Genomic DNA, 21,498 nt, shown 5'->3' on the forward strand with positions numbered 1-21,498 from the left:
AAGGTGGCACATACCTTTTGCAGTGAAGAGATCAACCTCAACAGTGGGATTCCCACGAGAGTCAAAGATCTCCCTGGCATGGATCTTGAGAATAGACATGGTGGATTTCTGTGGGAGAAATACACAGGTCATATTTTCCATAAGCCATAATGCTGCATTTGCTTACTCATTCAAGGAATCACTTCCGAGGTTCGTGGACTAGAAAGAATCGGCATTGGACTGAATACTGGATGTTGGAAAGCTGGTTAGGGTGGGGGGAAAAGTCTGCTGGAAAGCAGTGGGAATTCTCCTAAATAAGTAGTTAGGCCTAGCTCTGGAAGGCCTTAAGCTATTTATGCCTAGTGTTCCATTATTGGAACACTAAGCTTGTGGGAGTTATTTTTATCCTACTGCCCAAGTCATTGCCAAGGTCTGATTTTTCACAAAAAATATTTGGAACCTCCGGCATAAACGGTTTAAACCCCAGGAAGTGAGGTCTTGTTCTGTAAGCAAAAAAAGAGAAAAAGCCCACAAATGTGTGTGCCCAGGGAGAAATCAAATCCAACTGGAAAGATGAATGTGTTATTAGATGCAGAACTGGCTACTGTCATGAGCAAACAATGAGGGCTGGCAGGGGAATGGAAAGGAACCAAGGACATGAAGGTCACAAGCAAAACCACTAAGACGAGGCCAAAAAGGGGTGGGGAGACCTGGGAAAAATCTGGCTTGTAGCGGAATTAAAATAGTGAATCACAAATTTGGCCATAATTCTTCAGATTAAATTTGGGACAGCAGCAGAATATTCACTTGGCAGATACTGATAATCAGATTCTGAGTTTGGAGGTCAGGAACAATGAAATCCTTGGACTGTGATCTTTGCTACTACCATTTTCTGGGACTTTCAAATTTTACTTGGGTCTTCAGTACTGTTATGTCATTAATGATGACATCTTTATTTTATTTTGATTACTTTTTTAAGACATGGGGGTCTCACTATGTTGCCCAGGCTGGTCTCAAGTGATTCTCCCCTGCCTTGGCCTCCCAAAGCATGCTAGGATTATAGGGGTGAGCCACCAGGACCAGTCAATAATGACATCTAATTAGTATTTCTTCCCAAGGGGGCTTTATAATTTGGAAATAGAGGAAAGATTCTTTGAAAACTAAGATACTTCAAGGGAAGGGGCTTCCTTTGAAAACACTTAAAAAAAAAAACCCAAGAATTTGCAGCAATGAAAAACAAATAGCAATTCCTTAAAGAAAAACCCTTTCTTTTTTCCTTGGTGCTCTCCAAAGAAACTAACTGAACAACTTACAGAACCGAGGTGGGTGAGAGGAACTTATAGTGTTCAAAGCCATTATCTAGCTGGGCTCCCCTCCAACATCTCTGGAATGTCCTGGGGCAGCAAATGGCAGATTTTTAACTTTCAAAATTAGATACTTAAGTCACTTGCGTGGCTTTGTAGTCTATGTAACAATGGAATTTTATTCATTAGCCAAGAAAAATGTATTTAGTTTTTATCTACTAGGTTCCAAAAGGCAAGTTTATTTAAACGTATTTTTAGAATAAGTTAATTTTGCATTTTGGCAAATTACATACTCGGTTACATTTCCATCACTGCAAAAAGTTCTCTCAGGTCGTTTCTAGTCAATATCCCCCTGCCCCATTTCCAGACCACCACTGTGATTTACTTTGTTTATCTCAGACATACTTTTACAGGCAATTTTATGAGGGCACCTTAGCGTTTTTGGTTTCATTTTAGTGACTTAAGACAAAAGTCCTGTGATGTGAAAATAAAATGTAAGTGATCTATAAGTTAGATACACAAACTATTCTGCAAAGTTGTCACAGCTCAGGAGCACAGGCAGGGAGGAGGGTTGGTCTGACTTCAGCATTCACTGCTTTTTTTTTTTTTTTTTTTTTTTTTTGAGACAGTTTCACTCTTCTCGCCCAGGCTGGAGTGCAGTGGCGTCATCTGGGCTCAGTGCCTCCTGGGTTCAATTGATTTTCCTGCCCCAGCCTTCCGAATAGCTGGGACTACATGCGGCTGCCACCATGCCTGACTAATTTTTGTATTTTCAGTAGAGACGGGGTTTTACCACGTTGGCCAGGCAGGTCTAGACCTCGCGATCCGCCCATCTCGGCCTCCCAAAGTGCTGGGATTACAGGCGTGAGCCACCGTGCCCAGTCCATTCGCAGCTTTTTCAGTTGCCTGGATGGAACCCCAAATTAGCAACTCAGTAAATGAACCGAGCAGTCAGGGCCCGGGTGGACCCGAAAGGCAAGTGAAGTAATGGACCCCACCGCCCAGAGAGAAGCGCACAGCAGCAAACAGGAAGCTTTCTTAAAATACATCCTTCTTAAGTCAGATCTTGGCCCGACTGTTGGTGGCCAGCCGGGGAGCCGCTCTTGCCCAACTTGGGCGAGGTTGCCTGGAGGGCTTCCCAATGATCCAACGGCTCTGCGGCAGGTTCCTCATGAAGAGGTGCCCTCTCGGAGGGAAATGAGTCACCAGCCTACGGGGCAGAAGCGCGGGCCGTGAGCGCGGCCGGAGGCAGGGGCTGTAGGTGGGGGAGGGGGCGCAGCCTCGTGGGCATCTCCCCTCTCGCCACCCTCCTCCATCTTAGGAAGGGCCTGGCCTGAGTGGGCACCGCCGCTAAGTCTGCGTTTCTCCCAAAAACCTTACACTTGGCTACAATGAAGAAGCAACTTCCACTCCCAGTTGCACACGGGAGCTAAGAGACTCGCGAGTGCAGCTCCCGACCTTCCCCGACAGTGACCCAGCCCTGCAGTCCGAAACCACGTGCTGATCTGCACCTTTCCCCTCCAAAGAAATTGGGGGCCCTGCATGTACGCCTAGCATTGCGCCCCCGCCCCGGGCCTCGGGGTGAGCGGGGGCGCCAGTTTCCACCCGGGGAGATCACGCGCCCCCGACTCCGCCACGCTGGGCCTGCAGGTGCGCCCCCTCCCTGTGACGAGAAAGAGCCCTGCTAGCCCAGAAAAACCCTGCGTCGCCTGCCGGTTGCTCAGCCCTTCGCCAGTCATTACCTAACCGCCGAGTCTCGTCGCCTGGGAGAGAAGCGGAGAGTGCTGCAGACACCCAGATGAGCGTTAAGACGGAGAGGTCTGCGTGCTCCGGGTCCTCACAGCTTCTGTCCGCGCCGCCCGCGCGGACTTCCTGCCCAGCTAAGAAAGGCCCCACCTACTTCCCGCCTCCCGGGTACGCCCCCTCAGCGCCGCCTCGCCATTGGTCCTGAGAGCCGTCACTCGGGCCCTCACCTCCCGGAAAGGGGCGTGCCGCTGTGACGGTGGCAGCGGCAGGGAAAGGGGGGCGACGACCCGGGGACGTGAGGCGGGCGGATTTTGAGGACCCAGACTCCCTAGAGGCCCTGTCGTGGTGCAGGCGAAACTCTGGCCCCAGATGGGACCCTTGAGCCGAATGGGGGTGTGCAGAGCTGGGGCCCTGCGGGAGGGCCCGGGACGGCGCGGCGGGCATGAGGGCTCCGGACTCTGTCACGTACTCCGAGTCCCGCACGCACTCAGCGTCGTTCCGGGGCCGCAGGTCTGGCCCTCAACTTTGCTGACGACTTTGGCGGCCCGGGCCGGCCCCGGACCTCCTACCCCGCACGCAATCCGGGAGACCCCGCTGGCATCGAGACGTTGAGCAGCCGAGCGCCTCGGCCCCACTCGGGTTGGGGCGCGGGCCATGCCGCAGCGCTGCGTGTCCGGGGCCACGTGCGCTGCCTGCGCCTGCGCACTGCCCCCCAGCCGCGCCCGTCCGGCGGTGCTCCGCCTGCCACCCGCCAAGGTGACCCCGTCCCTTTCTCCTTGCTGCGGCGAGAATCAGGCCGAGACAGCCAAAGGAAGCTTCACTTCCCTTTAATTCTGCCTCATACTTTTTAAGTGCCTCCTAGGTGCCCGCCGCACCCCCACATGCTAACCCAGCGTTAATCTATTCTCCAGCCCATGTTCATGTTGCATCTGAAATTTCACATCCCCCTCATTACCATCTAGAGACCTAGATCAAATCTACCTGGATTCTTGTGAACCACTCATGTACATTTTTTGGGACTGGAGTTTCACATGGACCCGGAGTTTCTCAAAGTTCAAGACGGGTCATATTCTATGGAATATGGAAGGAGTTGGTGGATGACTGCACCTGTCTGATCAAGATAGCCATTACAACTCAGCTCCACAGTACCTCCCCCTCCACTCTAAGGGAGAGTTGAAATGGTCACTCCGTTTTCTGTTATGGTTACTTTTGTATTTTTCAGCATCACTGCTGGTCTGTAAGAGAACTAAACATCTCCTGATTTTCCTCATTTCCTTGCAAAGAGATGTTCAAATCTATACTTGAATTTATTATTTCTTCTGGTCAGCTGCAAAAAACTGCTTTTCTTCCTTAACCCCTAGCATTTTTATCCTCGTAGCTACTGAGAGGTTTCCAAGGCGTTGGTTAAAGGTGAAGGCATATTGCGTCCATAGTATTTGTTTTCCAGTGGGTAAGAAGCAAGAACTTCAAGATAAAATTCAGAAAAATAATTGTAAAATGTTTTATTAAAGGATTACACGAATTTTGCAAGCAGAGTTTGTGATTTTACCAGCAATTCACTGATGTTTTTGGCTGCTTAAAGCCAATATCCCCAGCCCCATGACTCAGCAGCTAAATCAACAGCCAACATGTACTGGTAAGAACTCTAACAAATCAGGCACTTGGTACTTTTACTTTCGGAGCAATTCTAAGGCGGGGCCCTGAAAGGGCTCCAATCTTATTTTACATGAAAATGGTTAGGGAGATAAAGATACTCTGCTCCAGCCAGAACCAGTAAATCTAGCAGAAAATCAGAGGCAGAGCATGATCCGGGCTGCCACTGTTGTAAGATTCTTGGAAGCTGCAGCTCCACACGGTCTGAGCCAGCACTTCGACCTCACATTGTAGCTAAAATGTTAATGATTACTAGAGATGTCCTGAAATCTTTTCCAAAACTCATAGGCTGCCAAATGCCCTCCCTGTTTCCATAGCTCCTGAGGCTTTGTTAGCAGGCTGTGGGGTTCACATTTGCTTGTATTCAGCATAAGAGCATTTAGTTATTATTTCTCACTTGCTGCAAGTTTGTTGAGCAGTTTTATTGGTGGTGGGCAGGTGGGGAATAACTGTCCAGAGCTAGCGGAATACCACACCTTGAAGCACTGTAGGTAGCACATGCATGGTGTCTGCAGGTGACTAGGAGCAAGGGAAAGTGAGTCTGCTATGGCCTATAACTCGCTTAGATTGCTGATTCTACCTGTGATATGTGTGTAAAAACCACCAGTCAGCAGGAGAAGGTGGTCTTTATGAAAGAGGGTCTCCAGCCAGATAGGGAACCTCAGGGTAGGATGAGGAGCTCTGGGGAGGTAAGATACCAGATGAGTGCAGAAGGCCTCGGGGGATCTAGGTGGATGGTGCTGCTTCATGACAGATCATACGGTTTTAGTATTTGGTTATCACTCAGTATTTCACCTACACCCGAGACTACATAAAGTGTACATAAATGTCTCTGTACCCACATCCCGCTTAAGAAATGGAACATTAGAGTCCAGGCTTGGTGGCTCACACCAGTAATCCCAGTACTTTGGGAGGCTGAGGCAAGAGCATTCTCCTGCCTCAACCTCCCAAGTAGCTGGGATTACGGGCGTCCACCACCACGCTCGGCTAATATTTTTGTATTTTTAGTAGAGACGGGTTTCACCATGTTGGCCAGGCTAGTCTTGATCTCCTGACCTCAGGTGATTAACTCACCTTGGCCTCCCAAAGTGCTGGGATTGCAGGTGTGAGTTACCATGCCCAGCCTGTTTTATTTTAATTTAATTTAATTTTTCTTTTTTTTAGACAGTCTCACTCTGTTGCCCAGGCTGGAGTGCAGTGGTGCAATCTTGGCTCACCACAACCTCCGCCTCCTGGGTTCAAGCGGTTCTCCTGCCTCAGACTCCTGAGTAATTGGGATTACAGGCACCCTCCAACATACCCAGCTAAGTTTTGTATTTAGTAGAGATGGGGTTTTACCATGTTGGTCAGGCTGGTCTCGAACTCCTGACCTTGTGATCTGCCCACCTTGGCCTCCCAAAGTTCTGAGGTTACAGATGTGAGCCACCCTGCCTGGCACTATTTTATTTTTTGAGAGGGAGCCTCACTCTGTCACCCAGGCTGGAGTGCGGTGGTGTGATGTCGGTTCACTGCAACCTCCGCCTCCTGGTTTCAAGCATCAAGTGATTCTCCTGCTTCAGCCTCCCAAGTAGCTGGGATTATAGGCACCCACAACCATGCCCAGCTAAGTTTTGCATTTTTAGTAGAGACAGGATTTCACCATGTTAGCCAGGATGGTCTCCATATCCTGACCTCGTGATCCACATCTCTGCTTCCCAAAGTGCTGGCATTATAGGCCATGGTGAGCCACCATGGCCGGCCATATTTTATTTTTAAATATAAAATTTTTTTTATAAGTACAGAACACTTCACAAATTTCCATGCCATCTTTGCACAGGGCCCATGCTGATCTTCTCTGTATCATTCCAATTTTTTTTAGTATACGTGATGCCGATTTTTTTTTTTTTTTGACGGAGTCTTGCTCTGTAGCCCAGGCTGGAGTGTAGTGGTGCCATCTCAGCTCGCTGCACCCTCCACCTCTTGGGTCCTGGTTCAAACAATTCTCCTGCCTCAGCCTCCCGAGTAGCTGGGATTACAGACACGTGCCACCACGCCCAGCTGTGCATTTTTAGTAGAGACAGGGGTTTCACCATGTTGGCCAGGCTGGTCTTGAACTCCTGACCAGGATCCACCCGCCTTGGCCTCCCAAGGCTGGGATTACAGACATGAGCCACCCACCTCGGCCTCCCAAAGTGCTGAGATTACAGGCGTGAGCCACAGTGCCAGGCCGCTGCAAAGTTTTTCAACAGTCATGCTAGGTTGGCATTCCTCAGGGTGCCCAAATGAGAGGTGTAAGGGTGAGGGGATTAAGTAAGAAGGCCCAGGGGAGCAGGGGAAGCCAGGAAGCAGCAGGCACCTGGGAGCAGAGTTCCCCTGGGAGGAGGTGATGAAGGAGGGCACAAGTCAGAGCTGAGATAGAACACCTCCAGGAAAGTCCATCTCAGCAGGCATCAGAGGAAAGCATCTCTATTTGACATCAAAGAACTCAGCATGACCTCCCTCAGGGCCCCAGCGCCTTTATCTTCGGGATGGATGTGATAATAGCATGCTCTGAAGGAGCCCACAGTCTGGGAATTATTGCTTCAAGCTAGAATGGACGCCTAGAAGGCACTAATATCCCTAAATAGCATCTGCAGGAGGTTATTCAGCCAGTTTTCTTTTCATGTGTCTCTGTTCCCCACCTCTTTATCACAGAATTTTTAAGGTTGTCGCTGAGGTTCTTAAGGTTGTCACAGTGTCACTTAGAGGCAGGAGTGCTGGCCCCTGAGATGGCCCTTGTCTTGAAAGGAAGTGAGGTCAGATAACGATTGCTGAGTTCCAGATGGAAAATCAGGAGCCAAGTTCTTCAGAAGGTAGCTGTCCCATGTGATTCAGGCGTGGGGAGCAGGGTTTCACCACGCCTTCAGGCACACCACAAGATAATGAGAAAATTCTCCCTGCATCGATCACAGACCAATAAAATTGCTGGGCTGGGCACAGTGGCTCAGTCCTATAATCCCAGCACTTTGAGAAGGCGAGGTGCTTAGGAGTTCAAGACCAGCCTGGCCAACATGGTGAAACCCCGTCTCTACTAAAAATACAAAAATCAGCTGGATGTGGTGACAGGTGTCTGTAATCCCAGCTACTCAGTAGGCTGAGGCAGGAGAATCGCTTGAACCCCGGAGGTGGAGGATGCAGTGAGCGGAGATAGCGCCACTGCACTCCAGCTTGGGTGGCAAGAGAGAAATTGTTTCAAAAAAGAAAGAGACTTTCTGATTTTCCACAAATCCCTTACTGTTTCCTTGAAGTGAAGTCCTTGGAAGTAAAGTCCCCAAACCTCCTGCGCTGGAATTCTCTGACTAACTTTAGGCTTTTTGTTGTTTGCTGTTCTTGTTTCCTGGTGGTCAGGGAAATGCTGAGGAGAGAATGGATTTCCGCACAGCCTTTGTCAGAGCCTCTCAGGATGATCTTGAGGTAGGAGGGAAAGGGAGATTTCTCTTCCGCATTTTGAATGGAAAAGCAAGTGGGTAGATTTCTAACTGGCTGAGTGAGCCTCCTTAAAGGTACTGATCTCAAAAGCAAAGGTAGGAGACTGGACAAAAGTGATAGGCTGAGCATGGAGGCTCACCCCTGTAATCCCAGCACTTTGGGAGTCTGAAGCGGGCAGATCAACTGAGGTCGGGAATTCGAGACCAGCCTGACCAACATGGTGAAACCCTGTCTCTACTAAAAATACAAAAATTAGCTGAGTGCAGTGGCGGGCGCCTATAATTCTAGCTACTCGGGAGGCTGAGGCAGGAGAATCACTTGAACCCGGGAGGCAGAGGTTGCAGTGAGCCGAGATCGCCCTAATGCACTCCAGCTTGGGCAATAGAGGGAGACTTCGTCTCAAAAAAAAAAAAAAAAGAAAGGGAGAGAGAGAGGTGGGGCCTTTAGCAGGTGATTGAGTCCTGCCTTCATGAATGGGATTAAAGTCCTCATAAAAGAGGCTGGAGGGAGCCACCTTGCTCTTCTGCCATGTAAGGGCACAGCATCTATGGAGGAGGAGCAGAAAGTAGGTCCTTACTTGATACCAAATCTGTGGACACCTGATCTTGTGCTTCCCAGCCTCCAGACTTGTGAGAAATAAATGTCTACTATTTGTAAGTTGCCCAGTCTAAGGAATTGTGTTTTGGCAGTCCAGGTCATAGGCAAAGGCTCTGGATAAACATGAAGTTTTGGAGGAGGACATTATTCAACCTAGTAGAGCCTCCCACCCTGCGAGGTCTCTCCACTTGGCTTCTCATCATTCAGTAGTCTATCTAGCCCAGGGATTGACAAGCTATGGCCTAGGGTCCAAATTCTGTTTTTATAAATAAAGTTTTATTGAAACAAAAACACTCTCATTTTTCTTTTTTGAGACAGGTCTCACTCTGCTGGCCAGGCTGGAGTGCAGTGCTGCCACTCATGGCTCACTGCAGCCTCAACCTCCCAGGCTCAAGTGATCCTCCCACCTCAGCCTCCCAAGTGACTGGGACCACAGGTGTGCACCACCATGCCTGGCTAAATTGTTTTTTTTTTTTTTTTTTTTTTTTAAGACGTTGTCTTGCTCTGTCACCAGGCTGGAGTGCATTGGTGTGATCTCAGCTCACTGCAACCTCCGCCTCCCGGGTTCAAGTGATTCTCCTGCCTCAGCCTTGAGTAGCTAGGACTACAGATGAGTGCCACCACACCCAGCTAATTTTTGTATTTTTAGTAGAGACAGGGTTTCACCATGTTGGCCAGGATGGTCTCGATCTCTTGACCTCATGATCTTCCAGCCTTGGTCTCCCAAAGTGCTGGGATTATAGGTGTTAGCCACCGCGCCCCACCCTCCATTTCTTTATGTATTGTACATGGCAACTCTCAAGCTGCAATGGCAAAGTCCAGTAGTTTCAACAGAGACTGCAAGGCCCACAAGGCTGAAAATATTTATCCAACCCTTTACAGAGAAAGTGTGGGTACCTGTGATCCATCTCAGCTTCTCACATGGCAGCTGTAGCCTAAAAACAAATGATCCAAGAGGACAAGCTCCAGTGCGCAAGTGCTAATGGTCTCTGCTTGCTGATGTCTCATTGGCCAAAACAGATCCCATGGTAAAACCCAGAGTCAAGGTGGTAGGAGCTACCCACGGACCTGGATACCAGGAGCCCCACAACCCAAGGGAGTTTACCAGGAGGGTGTTGGAGGTGCTGAAATGGAGGCTCAATGAGGAGACCTTTTCTTTCTTCCTTCCTTCCCTCCTTCCTTCCTTCCTTTCCTTCCTTTCCTTCCTTCCCTTCCCTCCCTCCCTCCCTCCCTTCCTTCCTTCCTTTTTTCTCTCTCTTTCTTTCTTTCTTCCCTCCCTCCCTCTCTCTCTCTCTCTCTCTCTTTCTTTCTTTCTTTCTCTCTCTTTCTCTCTCTCTCTCTCTCTTTCTTTCCTTCCTTCTTCTCTTCTCTTCTCTTTTTTCTTTTCTTTTCTTTTCTTTCTTTCGACAGGGTTGACAGGGCGCGGTGGCTCATGCCTATAATCCCAGCAATTTGGTAGGCCAAGGAGGGCGGATCACCTGGGGTCAGGAGTTCGAGACCAGCCTGACCAACATGGAGAAACCCCGTCTCTACTTAAAAAAAAAAAAACGGGTCTTGCTGTGTCACTGAGGCTGGAGTGTAGTGGTATGTTCATGGCTCACTGCAGCCTCAACCTTCAGGGTTCAAGTGATCCTTCCATCTTAACCTCCTGAGTAGCTGGGATCACAGGCACACACCATGCCCAGCTTATTTATTTATTTAGTAGAGAGAGAGTCTCACTTTGTTGCCCAAGCTGATCTAGAACTCTTGGGTTCAAGTGATCTACCACCTTGGCCTCCCCAAGTGCTGGGATTATGGGCATGAGCCACTGTGCCCAGCCGATGAGGAGACTTTTGCCTTGTCCCAGGGAGCGACCATGGTGGCCACGGTGACAGTCGCAGTCTATCACTGTAGGTCCTGTAGGTTGTGGCAGTGGATATGTGAGAAGCGATGATTCCAGATAAATTTGCAAGCAAAGCTGGTAGTTTTGGCCGGGCACAGTGGCTCATGCCTGTAATCCCAGCACTTTGGGAAGCCAAGGTGGGAGGATTCCTTGAGCCCAGGCACTTGAGACCAGCCTGGGCAACACAGCAAGACAAAAGTTAGCTGGGAGTGGTGGCATGTGCCTGCGGTCCCAGCTATTCAAACAGCTGAGGGTGAGTATTCCTTGAGCCCAGGAGTTGGAGGCTGCAATGAGTTATGCTTGTGCCATTGCACTGTAGCCTGGGTTCAGAGTGAGATACTGTCTCTTAAAAGACAAAACGAGGCCAGGTGCGGTGGCTCATGCCTGTGATCCCAGCACTTTGGGAGGCAGAGGCGGGTGGATCATGAGGTCACGAGTTCAAGACCAGTCTGACCAATATGGTGAAACCCTGTTTCTACTAAAAATATAAAAGTTAGCCGGGCATGGTGGTGCATGCTTGTAGTCCCAGGTACTAGGGAGGCTGAGGCAGGAGAATCGTTTGAACCTGGGAGGCAGAGGTTTTAGTGAGCCGAGACTGAGCCACTGCACTCCAGCCTGGGCAACAGAGTGAGACTCCATCTCAAAAAAAAAAGAAAAAAAAAAAAAGAAAAAACATAAACCATGTACAGTGAGTACGGTGATGCACTGTAAAACAATGTTTCAGTCAGGATGGACTGCATGTGTGACAGTGGCCCTATAAGAATATCACGGAGCATATATAGAAGAAACCTCGTCCATGGAACTTGATGTGGCATTGCAGATCCAGTAGGGGTAACAGTCGATAGTCAGTAATGGTGCTGGGGCATTTGGTTTTCCATAGGCAGAAATATATGTGCAGGCGTGGTGGCTCACATCTGTAATCCCAGCACTTTGGGAGGCTGAGGAGGGCGGATCACTTGAATTCAGGAGTTCAAGACCAACCTGGCCAACATGGCAAAACCCCGTCTCTACTAAAAAAAAAAAAAAATACAAAACTTAGTTGGGCACGGTGGCGCACCTGTAGTCCCAGCTACTTGAGAGACTGAGGCGGGAGGATTGCTTGAACCGGAGAGGCGATCATTGCAGTGAGCTGAGATTGCACCACTGCACTCCAACCTGGCAACAGACCAACACGTGTCTCAAAAAAAAAATCATAAAAAATAAAAACTCTATATATACACACACATGCGTTTGTGTGTGTGTGTATGTGTGTGTGTGTGTGTGTGTGTGTGTGTGTGTGTGTGATAGAATAAAACAATATATACCACCTCGGTTGTTGTAAATACACTCTTTGATGTTCATTCAATGAAAAAATTGCCTAAAGACTTATTGCTCAGAAGGTAACTCCATGGTTAAGCAATGGATGACTGTTTTTAAGAATACAGCATTTTCCCATTTAAAATATTAATATTTTCCTCATTGTGGATTTTTGGTGTTAATTTTGATGTCTTTGAACACTGCATTACAATATGATTTCTCTCGGTTAGTGAGTTTTTTGGCGTCTCCTTGAATTTTGCACCCAGGCTAGTGTCTCACTGGCCTCACTCTAATCTCTTAGCTCAGGGTGATGTGGCAGCTCACACTTAGGCGGCATCAATAAAAGGATAACTTGGCTGGGTGCCGTGGCTCATGCCTGTAATCCCAGCACTTTGGGAGGCCCAGGGGGTTAGATCACATGAGGTCAGGAGTTCAAGACCAGCCTGGCCAACGTGGTGAAACCCCATCTCTACTAAAAATACAAAAATTAGCTGGGCATGGTGGCACATGCCTGTTATCCCAGCTACTAGGGAGGCTGAGGCAGGAGAATCACTTGAACCCGGGAGGCGGAGGTTGCAGTGAGCTGAGATCTCAACATTGCACTCCAGTCTGGGCAACAAGAATGAAACTTCATCTCAAAAAATAAAAAAGTAAAATAAATATATAAATAAAAGGATCAATCAGGGTGTGGTTGGTCGCACTTGTGATCCCAGCACTTTGGGAAGCTGAGGGAGGATCGTTTGAGTCCAGGAGTTCGAGACCAGCCTAGGTAACATAGTGAGACCCCTGTCTCATCTCTACAAAAGTTAAAAATATTAACCGGACGTGGTGGCATGTACCTATAGTCGCAGCTACTCAGGAGCCTGAGGCAGGATGAATGCTTCAGCCCAGGAGGTTGGGCTGCAGTGAGCGATGATTGCGCCACTGCACTCTAGTCTGGGCAACAGAGCAAAACACTGTCTCAAAAAAAATAATAAAATAAGAAACAGAATCACGTCTGGTGTGAAGTTTGTGCTCCTGGGGAGGGTCTTTGGTTCTGAGTGACAAGCTCACGTAGGGTCCCTCTAAGGGAGACAGGATGTGACAGACACAGGAACACACCTCCCCAAGTCCCCTAGGAAGAGAGCTGACTTGGGATCTGAACTCAAGTTACTGAAGGGTTATTACGCAATCAAGGGAATGGAGCTATTCTCTGTGGCTCCAGAGAGGAGGACGATTACAGAGAAAATTTCCAGGGAGGCCAAAGGCATCTCAGTTTAAGAGAAGAAACCATTTCCAAGATGCCGTGGTGTTCCCATGCTGTCTTGGTTCAGGAGGGGCTGTTCAGGAGAAGCTGGGGACCCTCTGTAAGAGGCTCTGGAGAATTCCAGCATCTGAAGGCTGCAGTTTGGGGACTTTACCATACATACACACACACACTATGTATGCATATATGTATAATATATGTTTGAGGCAAATTAAAATTAAACTTACTTTCCATTCTTCTGAGATCTTTAGAATATCTCTGAGATTATTTGTGAAACTTCAAGATTAAAAAAATAACAACAGCAAGAAACAAGGCTAAGAATCAGCATCCCAGGCTCCTTCCTCTTAATTCTATTAACCACAAAAATTAAGCTCAGCAAAGACAAAGACACTTCTGTTACCTCCCAATTAGTCTCCCCTGTTTGGGCACAGTCCCAGACCTCACTCCCGGTGCCTGTGCATGGATTCCTGGCAAGAGAGGCGCCATCCAGGGCTCAGTGCCAAGGCTCCTCTCTCAGTTCCGTCCTGAGGGTGTCCTTGAGCTCACTCTGGACAGAGGCTCTTCCTCCTACTGCCGGGTCCTCAGATCCCAGCTCCCTAAGCAGGGATTTATGTCTTGCCAGTGCTTCCTTTTTTTTCTTTTTCTTTTGAGACGGAGCCTCGCTGTCCCACAAAAAAATAAAAATAAAAAATAAAAAAATAAAAATTAAATGGGAACACTTTCGCTATGACAGGAAATATCCTCTCTTTTTTACATAGGTATTCGGAGTACATAATTTTGTAACTTTGTTTCATCCTCTTCATTTGCCTAGGGCGCATATCAAGTAGCCTCTAGAGGGTATTTAAACCCCAGAAAATTCTGCAGTTGGTCTCTTGAGCACCTATGCTCAGCCTGCCCCCACCCTGTGAAGTGTACTTTCTTTTTTTTTGAGACTGAACCTCATTCTGTTGCCCAGACTGGACTGCAGTGGTGTGATCTCAGCACACTGCAACCTCTGTTTCCCAGGTTCAAGCCATTCTTCTGCCTCAGCGTCCTGAGTAGGTGGGATTACAGGCACCTAACACTAAGCCCGGCTAATTTTTGTATTTTTAGTAGACAAAGAGCCAAGAGAGCCAAGATCAAGCCACTGCACTCCAGCCTGAGAAACAAGAGTGAAACTTTGTCTCCAAAAAAAAAAAAAAAAAAAAAAGAAAGTACTCTGTGCTTGTTTTCAAAATTCAGGTTCAGGCTGGGTGTGGTGGCTCAGGCCTCTAATCCTAGCACTTTGGGAGGCCGAGGCAGGCAGATCACGAGGTCAGATGGAGACCATCTTGGCTACCATGGTGAAACCCTGTCTCTACTAAAAATAGAAAAACTTACCTAGGTGTAGTGTCACATGCCTGTAGTCCCAGTTACTCGGGAGGCTGAGGCAGGAGAATCGCTTGAACTCAGGAGGCAGAGGTTGCAGTGAGCTGAGATCGCGCCACTGTATTCCAACCGGGGTGACAGAGCGAGACTCTGTTTCAAAAAAAAAAAAGAAATTAAACAAAATAGAAACACAATATATTTGTTTACTCTCCCTCCCTACTTCATTTTTTCACTTCCGCTCTTAACAGTCTGGCCAGGCATGGTGGCTCACACCTGTAGTCCCAGCATTTTGGGAGGCTGAGGTGGGCAGATTGCTTGAACTCAGGAGTTTGAGATCAGCCTGGCCAACATGGTAAAACCCTGTCTCTGAAAAAAATACAAAAAAATTAGCCAGGTGTAGCATGCACCTGTAGCCGCAGTTCCTCAGGAAGCTGAGGTGGGAGGCTTGCTTGAACCTGGGAAGCGGAGGTTGCAGTGAGCCAAGATTGGGCCACCACTCCAGCCTGAGTGACACACTGAGACCGTATTTCTGAAAAAAACAAAACAAAACAAAACAAAAACAGTCTAGTGTGTAACTTCCCGACTTTCTTCTTTTTTTTGAGATGGAGTCTTGCTCTGTCGGCCACGCTGGAGTGTAGCGGTGCAATCTCGGCTCGCTGCAACCTCTGCTGCCCAGGTTCAAGCGATTCTCCTGTCTCAGCCTCCCAAGTAGCTGGGATTACAGGTATGTACCACCAACTTGTATTTTCAGTAGAGACAGGGTTTCTCCATGTTGCCCAGGCTGGTCTCGAGCTGCTGACCTCAGGTGATACACTCACCTTGGCCTCCCAAACTGCTGGGATTACAGGCGTGAGCCACCGCGGCCAGCTCCATTCTCCATCTTAAGGACTGCATTGAACATCATAGTTTGAATATTAGATGTGATTTCAATAGTGTCCTGCTGATGAACAATTAGGCTGTTCCCACATTTTCACTCTTACATGTAGGCTGCAACGTACACCCTGGCTGTGTGAACGTTTCTGCAGGACAGATTTCTAGAATTTGAATGGCTGGGTCAAATGGTACAAATATATAACATATTCTTTTTATTTTTTGAGATGGAGTCTTGCTCTGTTGCCCAGGCTGAAGTACAATGGCACAATCTTGGCTCACTGCAACCTCCGCCTCCCGGGTTCAAGCTATTCTCCTCCCTCAGCCTCCCAAATGGCTGGGATTACAGGTGTGCACCATCACACTCGGCTACTTTTTTTGTATTTTTGTAGAGATGGGGTTTCACCACGTTGGCCAGGCTGTTCTCAAACTCCTGACCTCAGGTGATCCACTGGCCTCAGCCTCCCAAAGTGCTGGGATTACAGGTGTGAGCCACCGCGCCCGGCCAGCATCTAATCTTTTTAAAAAATAGCTTTATTGAGATATGATTCACATAATATACAATTCACCTATTTAAAGTGTACAATTCAGGCTAGGTGCTGTTGCTCAGCACTTTGGGATGCCACGCCTGGTGGATCACTTGAGGCCAGAAGCTCGAGACCAAGCTGGCCAACATGACAAAACCCTGTCTTTACCCAAAATGCAAAAAAATTAGCCGGGAGTGGTGGCACGTGCCTGTAATCCCAGCTACTTGGGAGGCAGAGGCTGGAGAATTGCTTGAATCTGGGAGATAGAGGGTGCAATAAGCTGAGATCACGCCACTGCACTCCAGCCTGGGCGACAGGGCAAAGCTCTGGCCCTAAAGGAAGGAATGCTACATACACAGGCCAAGAAAAGTCTGAATAGACAGGCCTTGTAGGGGGTTTAGATCATGGGCCTTTTGTCCAATCACATTTCTACACAGTTATCAGTCATACCGATGTAATGAAGCCTTCATACAAAGCCAGGAGGACTGGGTTTGGAGGGCTTCTGGATAGCTGAACACATGGAGATTCCTGGAGGGTGGTGAGAGCAGGGAGGGCATGGAAGCTCTGCTTCCCCTAAACCCCGCCCTGGGCATCGCTTCATCCATATCCTTTGTGAATCCTTTATAATAAACCTCTAAACAGAAGTAAGTGTTTTCTTGAGTTCTGTGAACCATTCCAACATATTAAACCCAGGCCGGGCACAGTGCCTCACACCTGTAATTCCAGCACTTTGGCAGGCCAAGGCGGGCAGATCACTTGAAGTCAGGAGCTCGAGACCAGCCTGGCCAACATGGTGAAACCCTGTCTCTACTGAAAACACAAAAAATAGCCAACTGTGGCGGCACGAACCTGTAGTTCCAGCTACTCAGGAGGCTGCTGCAGTAGAATCGCTTGAACATGGGAGGCAGAGGTTGCAGTGAGCCGAGATTGTGCCACTGCACTCCAGCCTGGGCGACAAAGTGAGACTCCATCTCAAACACACACACACACACACACACACACACACACACACACACACACACACTAGCTGGATATGGTGGTACACACCTGTAGTCCCAGCTACTCGGGAGGCTGAGGCAGGAGAATCACTTGAAAGCAGGAGGTGGAGGCTGCAGTGAGCTGAGATCACGCCACTGCACTCCAGCCTGGGCAACAGAGCGAGACTCTGTCCAAACAAACACACATAACAAAACACCCCACGAGGGGGTCATGGGAACCTCAAATTGAAGCCAGTGAATCAGAAGTTCCAGAGGCTCAGGCTTATGACTGGTGCTGGGGGAGACAGTCTTGCGGTTGAGCCCTGAACCTGTGGGATCTGACTCTATCTCCGGGTAGATAGTGTTGAAATCTGAATTGCAAATGTCCACCCCCGTACATTTGGTCACAGGAGTCTTCTGTGTTCAATGTTGTGGTGTGAGGAAAAACAGTTTGGACAGAGTTTTTTTCTGACATGGGTGGTGCTCTTCAGGAATCCACATGCACCTGTGAGATTCTGAAGACGTGGACCCAGCCTTCACAGGCATCCAAGTTACCTTCGCATGAGGACTTGTTCTACAGATCACAAAAGATATCCGCACTTTTGTATGGCTCCAGCAGGATCTCTCTGATCTATGAGGATTGATGAACCAGCCACATCTCTCCCCAGCTTCGTGGACCAATGGCGCAAACCTAGCTCAGAAACCCAGCAAGCTGCCTGAGGCAGCATTAGCCAGGCATCTGTGGTATGCAAGTTTGGCACTGCTTTGCTGTTTGGATGTTTTTCTCCTTCAGGCGGAAATTTACAAAGCACTCATGCTCCAAGTACCATGCCAGAGACAGGAGGTGAAGCAAATTGTAAAAAGTTCACCCTTGGTGTTGAGTTTCTCCTTGACTAGTTTTGAAGCGAATGATGGCAAGGGATGTGGATGACCTGGATGTTTTCTCTTGGGATCCACCCACTCACAGGTGTTCTCTGAGCACTTTGCAGGATGAGAAGTTGAATTGGGAGGGGAGAGGTACTTTCTCAATCTCTCTCTTTCTTTCCCTTCCTTCCTTCCTGCCTTCCTTTCTTTCCTTTTTTTTTTTTTTTTTTTTTTTTTTGACAGGGTCTTACTCTGTTGCTCAGGCTGGAGTGCAGTGGTATTATCTTGACTCGCTGCAACCTCAACCTCCTGGGCTCAAGTGATCCTCCTGCCTCAGCCTCCTGAGGAAATGGGACTACAGGCACATGCCACTTGCTAATTTTTGTTATTTTTTTTGGTAGAGACAGAGTTTTGCCATGTTCCCTAGGCTGGTCTTCAACTCCTGGGCTCAAGCAGTCTGCCCACTTTGGCCTCACAAAGTGGGTACTGATTTCTCTGCCGCTTATGGACACACCTTCAATGGGGGTATCATTGGAGGCGCTTTAGCTTGTAATCTCCAGCAACATCCCCCGCAAGACACCTCCCCAAACATGATCTGGTTTGTGGTGTCACCCTTGTCTGGAGGAAAACATCCCTAATTTAGCCCTTGAGATTACACATATTAAGTTCAACTAAGTATGAACTCATGGTATATTAACTACAGTTTCCAGACATACAAGGAAATCATGAGTGAGAATCAGCAGAAACTATGAATGACAGACTTAGGCTGCCTCAGAATTTGGGAGTGATCAGATACAGACTATTTATTTTATTTTATTGAGACGGAGTCTCACTTTGTTGCCCAGGCTGTAGTGCAATGGCACAATCTGGGCTCACTGCAACCTCTGCCCCCGCCCTGCCCCACCGGCTCAAGCGATTCTCCTGCCTCAGCCTCCCCAGTAGCTGGGATTACAGGCATGCATCACCACACCTGGCTAATTTTTGCATTTTTGGTAGAGACAGGGTTTTGCCATGTTGGCCAGGCTGGTCTTGAACCCCTGAACTCAGATGACCTACCCACCTCAGCCTCCCAGAGTGCTAGGATTACAGGTATGAACCACTGCACCCGACCAGATATAGATTAAGCACAGAGTTGTAAGGCAAATGTTCTGGGTGTGTCTTTCTTTCTTTCTTTCTTTTTGAGATGGAGTCTTGCTCTATCTCCCAGGCTGGAGTACAGTGGTGTGATTTCAGCTCACTGCAGCCTCCTCCTCCTGGGTTCAAGTAATTCTCCTGCCTCAGCCTCCCAAGTAGGTTGCTGGGATTACAGGCCCCTGCCACCACACTTGGCTAGTTTTTTGTATTTTTGGTAGAGACAGAGTTTCACCAGGTTGGCCAGGCTGGTCTCGAGCTCCTGACCTTGTGATCCGCCCACTTCAGCCTGGCCTGGGTGTCTCTTTCTTTCTTGCTTTCTTTCAGACAGAGTGTTGCTGTGTTGTCCAGGCTGGAGTGCAGTGTCCCGATCTTGGCTCACTGCAACCTTCACTTTGGGGTTCAAGTGATTCTTCCACCTCAGCCTCCCAAGTATCTGGGATTACAGGCGCCTGCCACCATGTCCAGCTAATTTGTGTATTTTTAGTAGAAACAGGGTTTCACCATGTTGGCCAGACTGTTCTCAAACTCCTGACTTCAACTGATCTGCCTACCTCAGCCTCCCAAAGTGCTGGGATTATAGGCGTCAGCCACCACACCTGGCCCTGGTGTCTCTTTCCATCTAGCTGCTACCCGGAGCCACTGCGCACCACGTGTTTGTGTGTCCCCTACATTGAAATTCTTTTTCCTGGCTAATGTGGTCCAGACATGTTGGCAGGGATTCTAAAGTAACAATCCTGTGACCATGTGACTGTGAGAACTCTGTTCTAAGGAAAAGGATCTTCATCACATACGTTCCCGTCTCTTTCTCTACCTTCAATACCCCTTCAGAGTTCATCTCTCTTTTCATTTCCTGAAGCCCTTATTGCTTCCATGCCCCGTGGTGTTTTATCATTTTTGTTTTTTTTCCCATTTTGTAGATAACTATCTCACCAGTCACTCCTGTCTGGAGGAAAACATCCCCAGTTTAGCCCTCGAGATTACACTTATGAAGTTCAGCTAAGTACAAACTCATGATACCCAATTTCCAAATGTACACGGAAACCAGCCATGATGAATGAGAAACAGCAGAAACTGTGAGCAATAGACTTAGGCCTCCTCAGGATTTTGAAGAAATCAGTTACAGATTATTAAATAACTACTATGAATTTTTTTGGGGGGTGCTTTTTGATTTCTAGTGGGTTTTTTGTTTTTGTTTTTGTTGAGACAGAGTCTTGCTCTGTTGCCAAGACTGGAGTGCAATGGGGCGATATCAGCTCATTGCAACCTCCACCTCCTGGGTTCAAGTGATTCTTCTGTCTCAGCCCCCCGAGTAGCTGGGATTACAGGTGCCTGTCACCATGCCTGGCTAAATTTTTTTTTTTTTTTTTTTTTTTAAAATAAAAGGTTTCACCATGTTGGCCAGGCTGATCTTGAACTCCTGACCTCAGGTGATCCGCCTGCGTTGGCCTCCCAAAGTGCTGAGACTACAGGCATGAGCCACCACGCTTGGCCTTTTTTTTTTTTTTTCTGAAAATAAATTTTGCATTTTTAGTAGAGACAGGGTTTCACCATGTTGGCCAGGCTGGTCTCAAACTCCTGACCTCAAGTGATCCACGTGTCCTGGCCTTTCAAATTGCTGGGATTACAGGCATGAGCCACCATGCCTGACCCTGATTTCTATTTTTAATAGAGATGGGGTCTTGCTATGTTGCCCAGGCTGGTCTTCAACTCCTAAGCTCAAGCAATCCTCCGCCTTGGCCTCCCAAAGTGCTGGGATTAAAGTGTGAGCCACTGTACCCAGCCAAAAATTTTTAAAATGAGTTTTAAAATGAGCAATAAGAAGAGGCTTCTAAACATGGGCATGTTCATTTAATTTAATTTAATTTAATTTAATTAATTTTTGAGACAGGTTTCTCTTTGTCGCCCAGGCTAGAGAACAGTGGTGTGATCCTGGCTCACTGCAACCTCTGCCTTCTGGGTTCAAGTGATTCTCCAGCCTCAGCCTCCCGAGTAGCTGGGGCAACAGGTGTGCATTACCATGCCTGGGTAATTTAAACATTATTTATTTATTTATTTATTTATTTATTTAAAGATGGAGTTTCACCATATTGGTCAGGCTGGTCTCGAACTCCTGACCTCAGGTGATCTGCCCACCTCAGCCTCCCAAAGTGCTGGGATTACAGGCATGAGCCACCGAGCCTGGCTAAACATTTTTTTGTAGAGACAGGATCTCACTCTGTGGCCCAGGCTGGTCTCAAACTCCTGAGCTTGTGATCCTCCCTCCTTGGTCTCCCAAAATGCTGGGATTACAGGCATGAGCCACCACAATATTTTCTTTTTCTTTTTCTTTTTTTTTTTTGAGACGGAGTTTCTCTCTTGTTACCCAGGCTGGAGTGCAATGGCGCGATCTCGGCTCACCGCAACCTCCTCCTCCTGGGTTCAAGCAATTCTCCTGCCTCAGCCTTCCGAGTAGCTGGGACTACAGGCATGCAGTACCATGCCCAGCTAATTTTTTGTATTTTTAGTAGAGACGGGGTTTCACCATGTTGACCAGGATGGTCTCAATCTCTTGACCTCGTGATCTACCTGCCTTGGCCTCCCAAAGTGCTGGGATTATAGGCGTGAGCCACCGCATCCGGCCCTTCTTTTT

General features: G+C 48.2%; 1 protein-coding gene and 1 non-coding gene across 4 annotated transcripts in view; both read right to left on the reverse strand.

Moving 5' to 3' along the window:
* The window catches only part of ENO1 (enolase 1), a 16,504-nt gene extending 12,987 nt beyond the window's left edge, over nt 1–3,517 (reverse strand). The window contains exons 1-2 of one of the 3 annotated variants that reach the window (XM_032300287.1): nt 3,026–3,176; nt 15–108 (exon numbers count right to left, since the gene is read on the reverse strand). In XM_032300287.1, coding sequence (XP_032156178.1) covers nt 15–99 — 85 coding nt within the window. In that variant the 5' untranslated portion in view covers nt 100–108; nt 3,026–3,176. Of the gene's footprint in view, nt 1–14; nt 109–3,025; nt 3,177–3,498 lie in introns of those variants that run through there. The other 2 variants (XM_032300289.1, XM_032300288.1) reach the window with 2 other exon arrangements.
* Nucleotides 3,518–6,453: 2,936 nt separating this feature from the next.
* Nucleotides 6,454–6,556, reverse strand: LOC116566701. The gene has a single exon (XR_004275982.1). It is a non-coding gene; the product is annotated as a U6 spliceosomal RNA (small nuclear RNA).
* Nucleotides 6,557–21,498: the final 14,942 nt, after the last annotated feature.

Source organism: Sapajus apella, unplaced genomic scaffold (assembly GCF_009761245.1).
Source record: "Sapajus apella isolate SASKATOON/1434 unplaced genomic scaffold, GSC_monkey_1.0 scaffold43, whole genome shotgun sequence".
Lineage (NCBI taxonomy): Eukaryota > Metazoa > Chordata > Mammalia > Primates > Cebidae > Sapajus > Sapajus apella.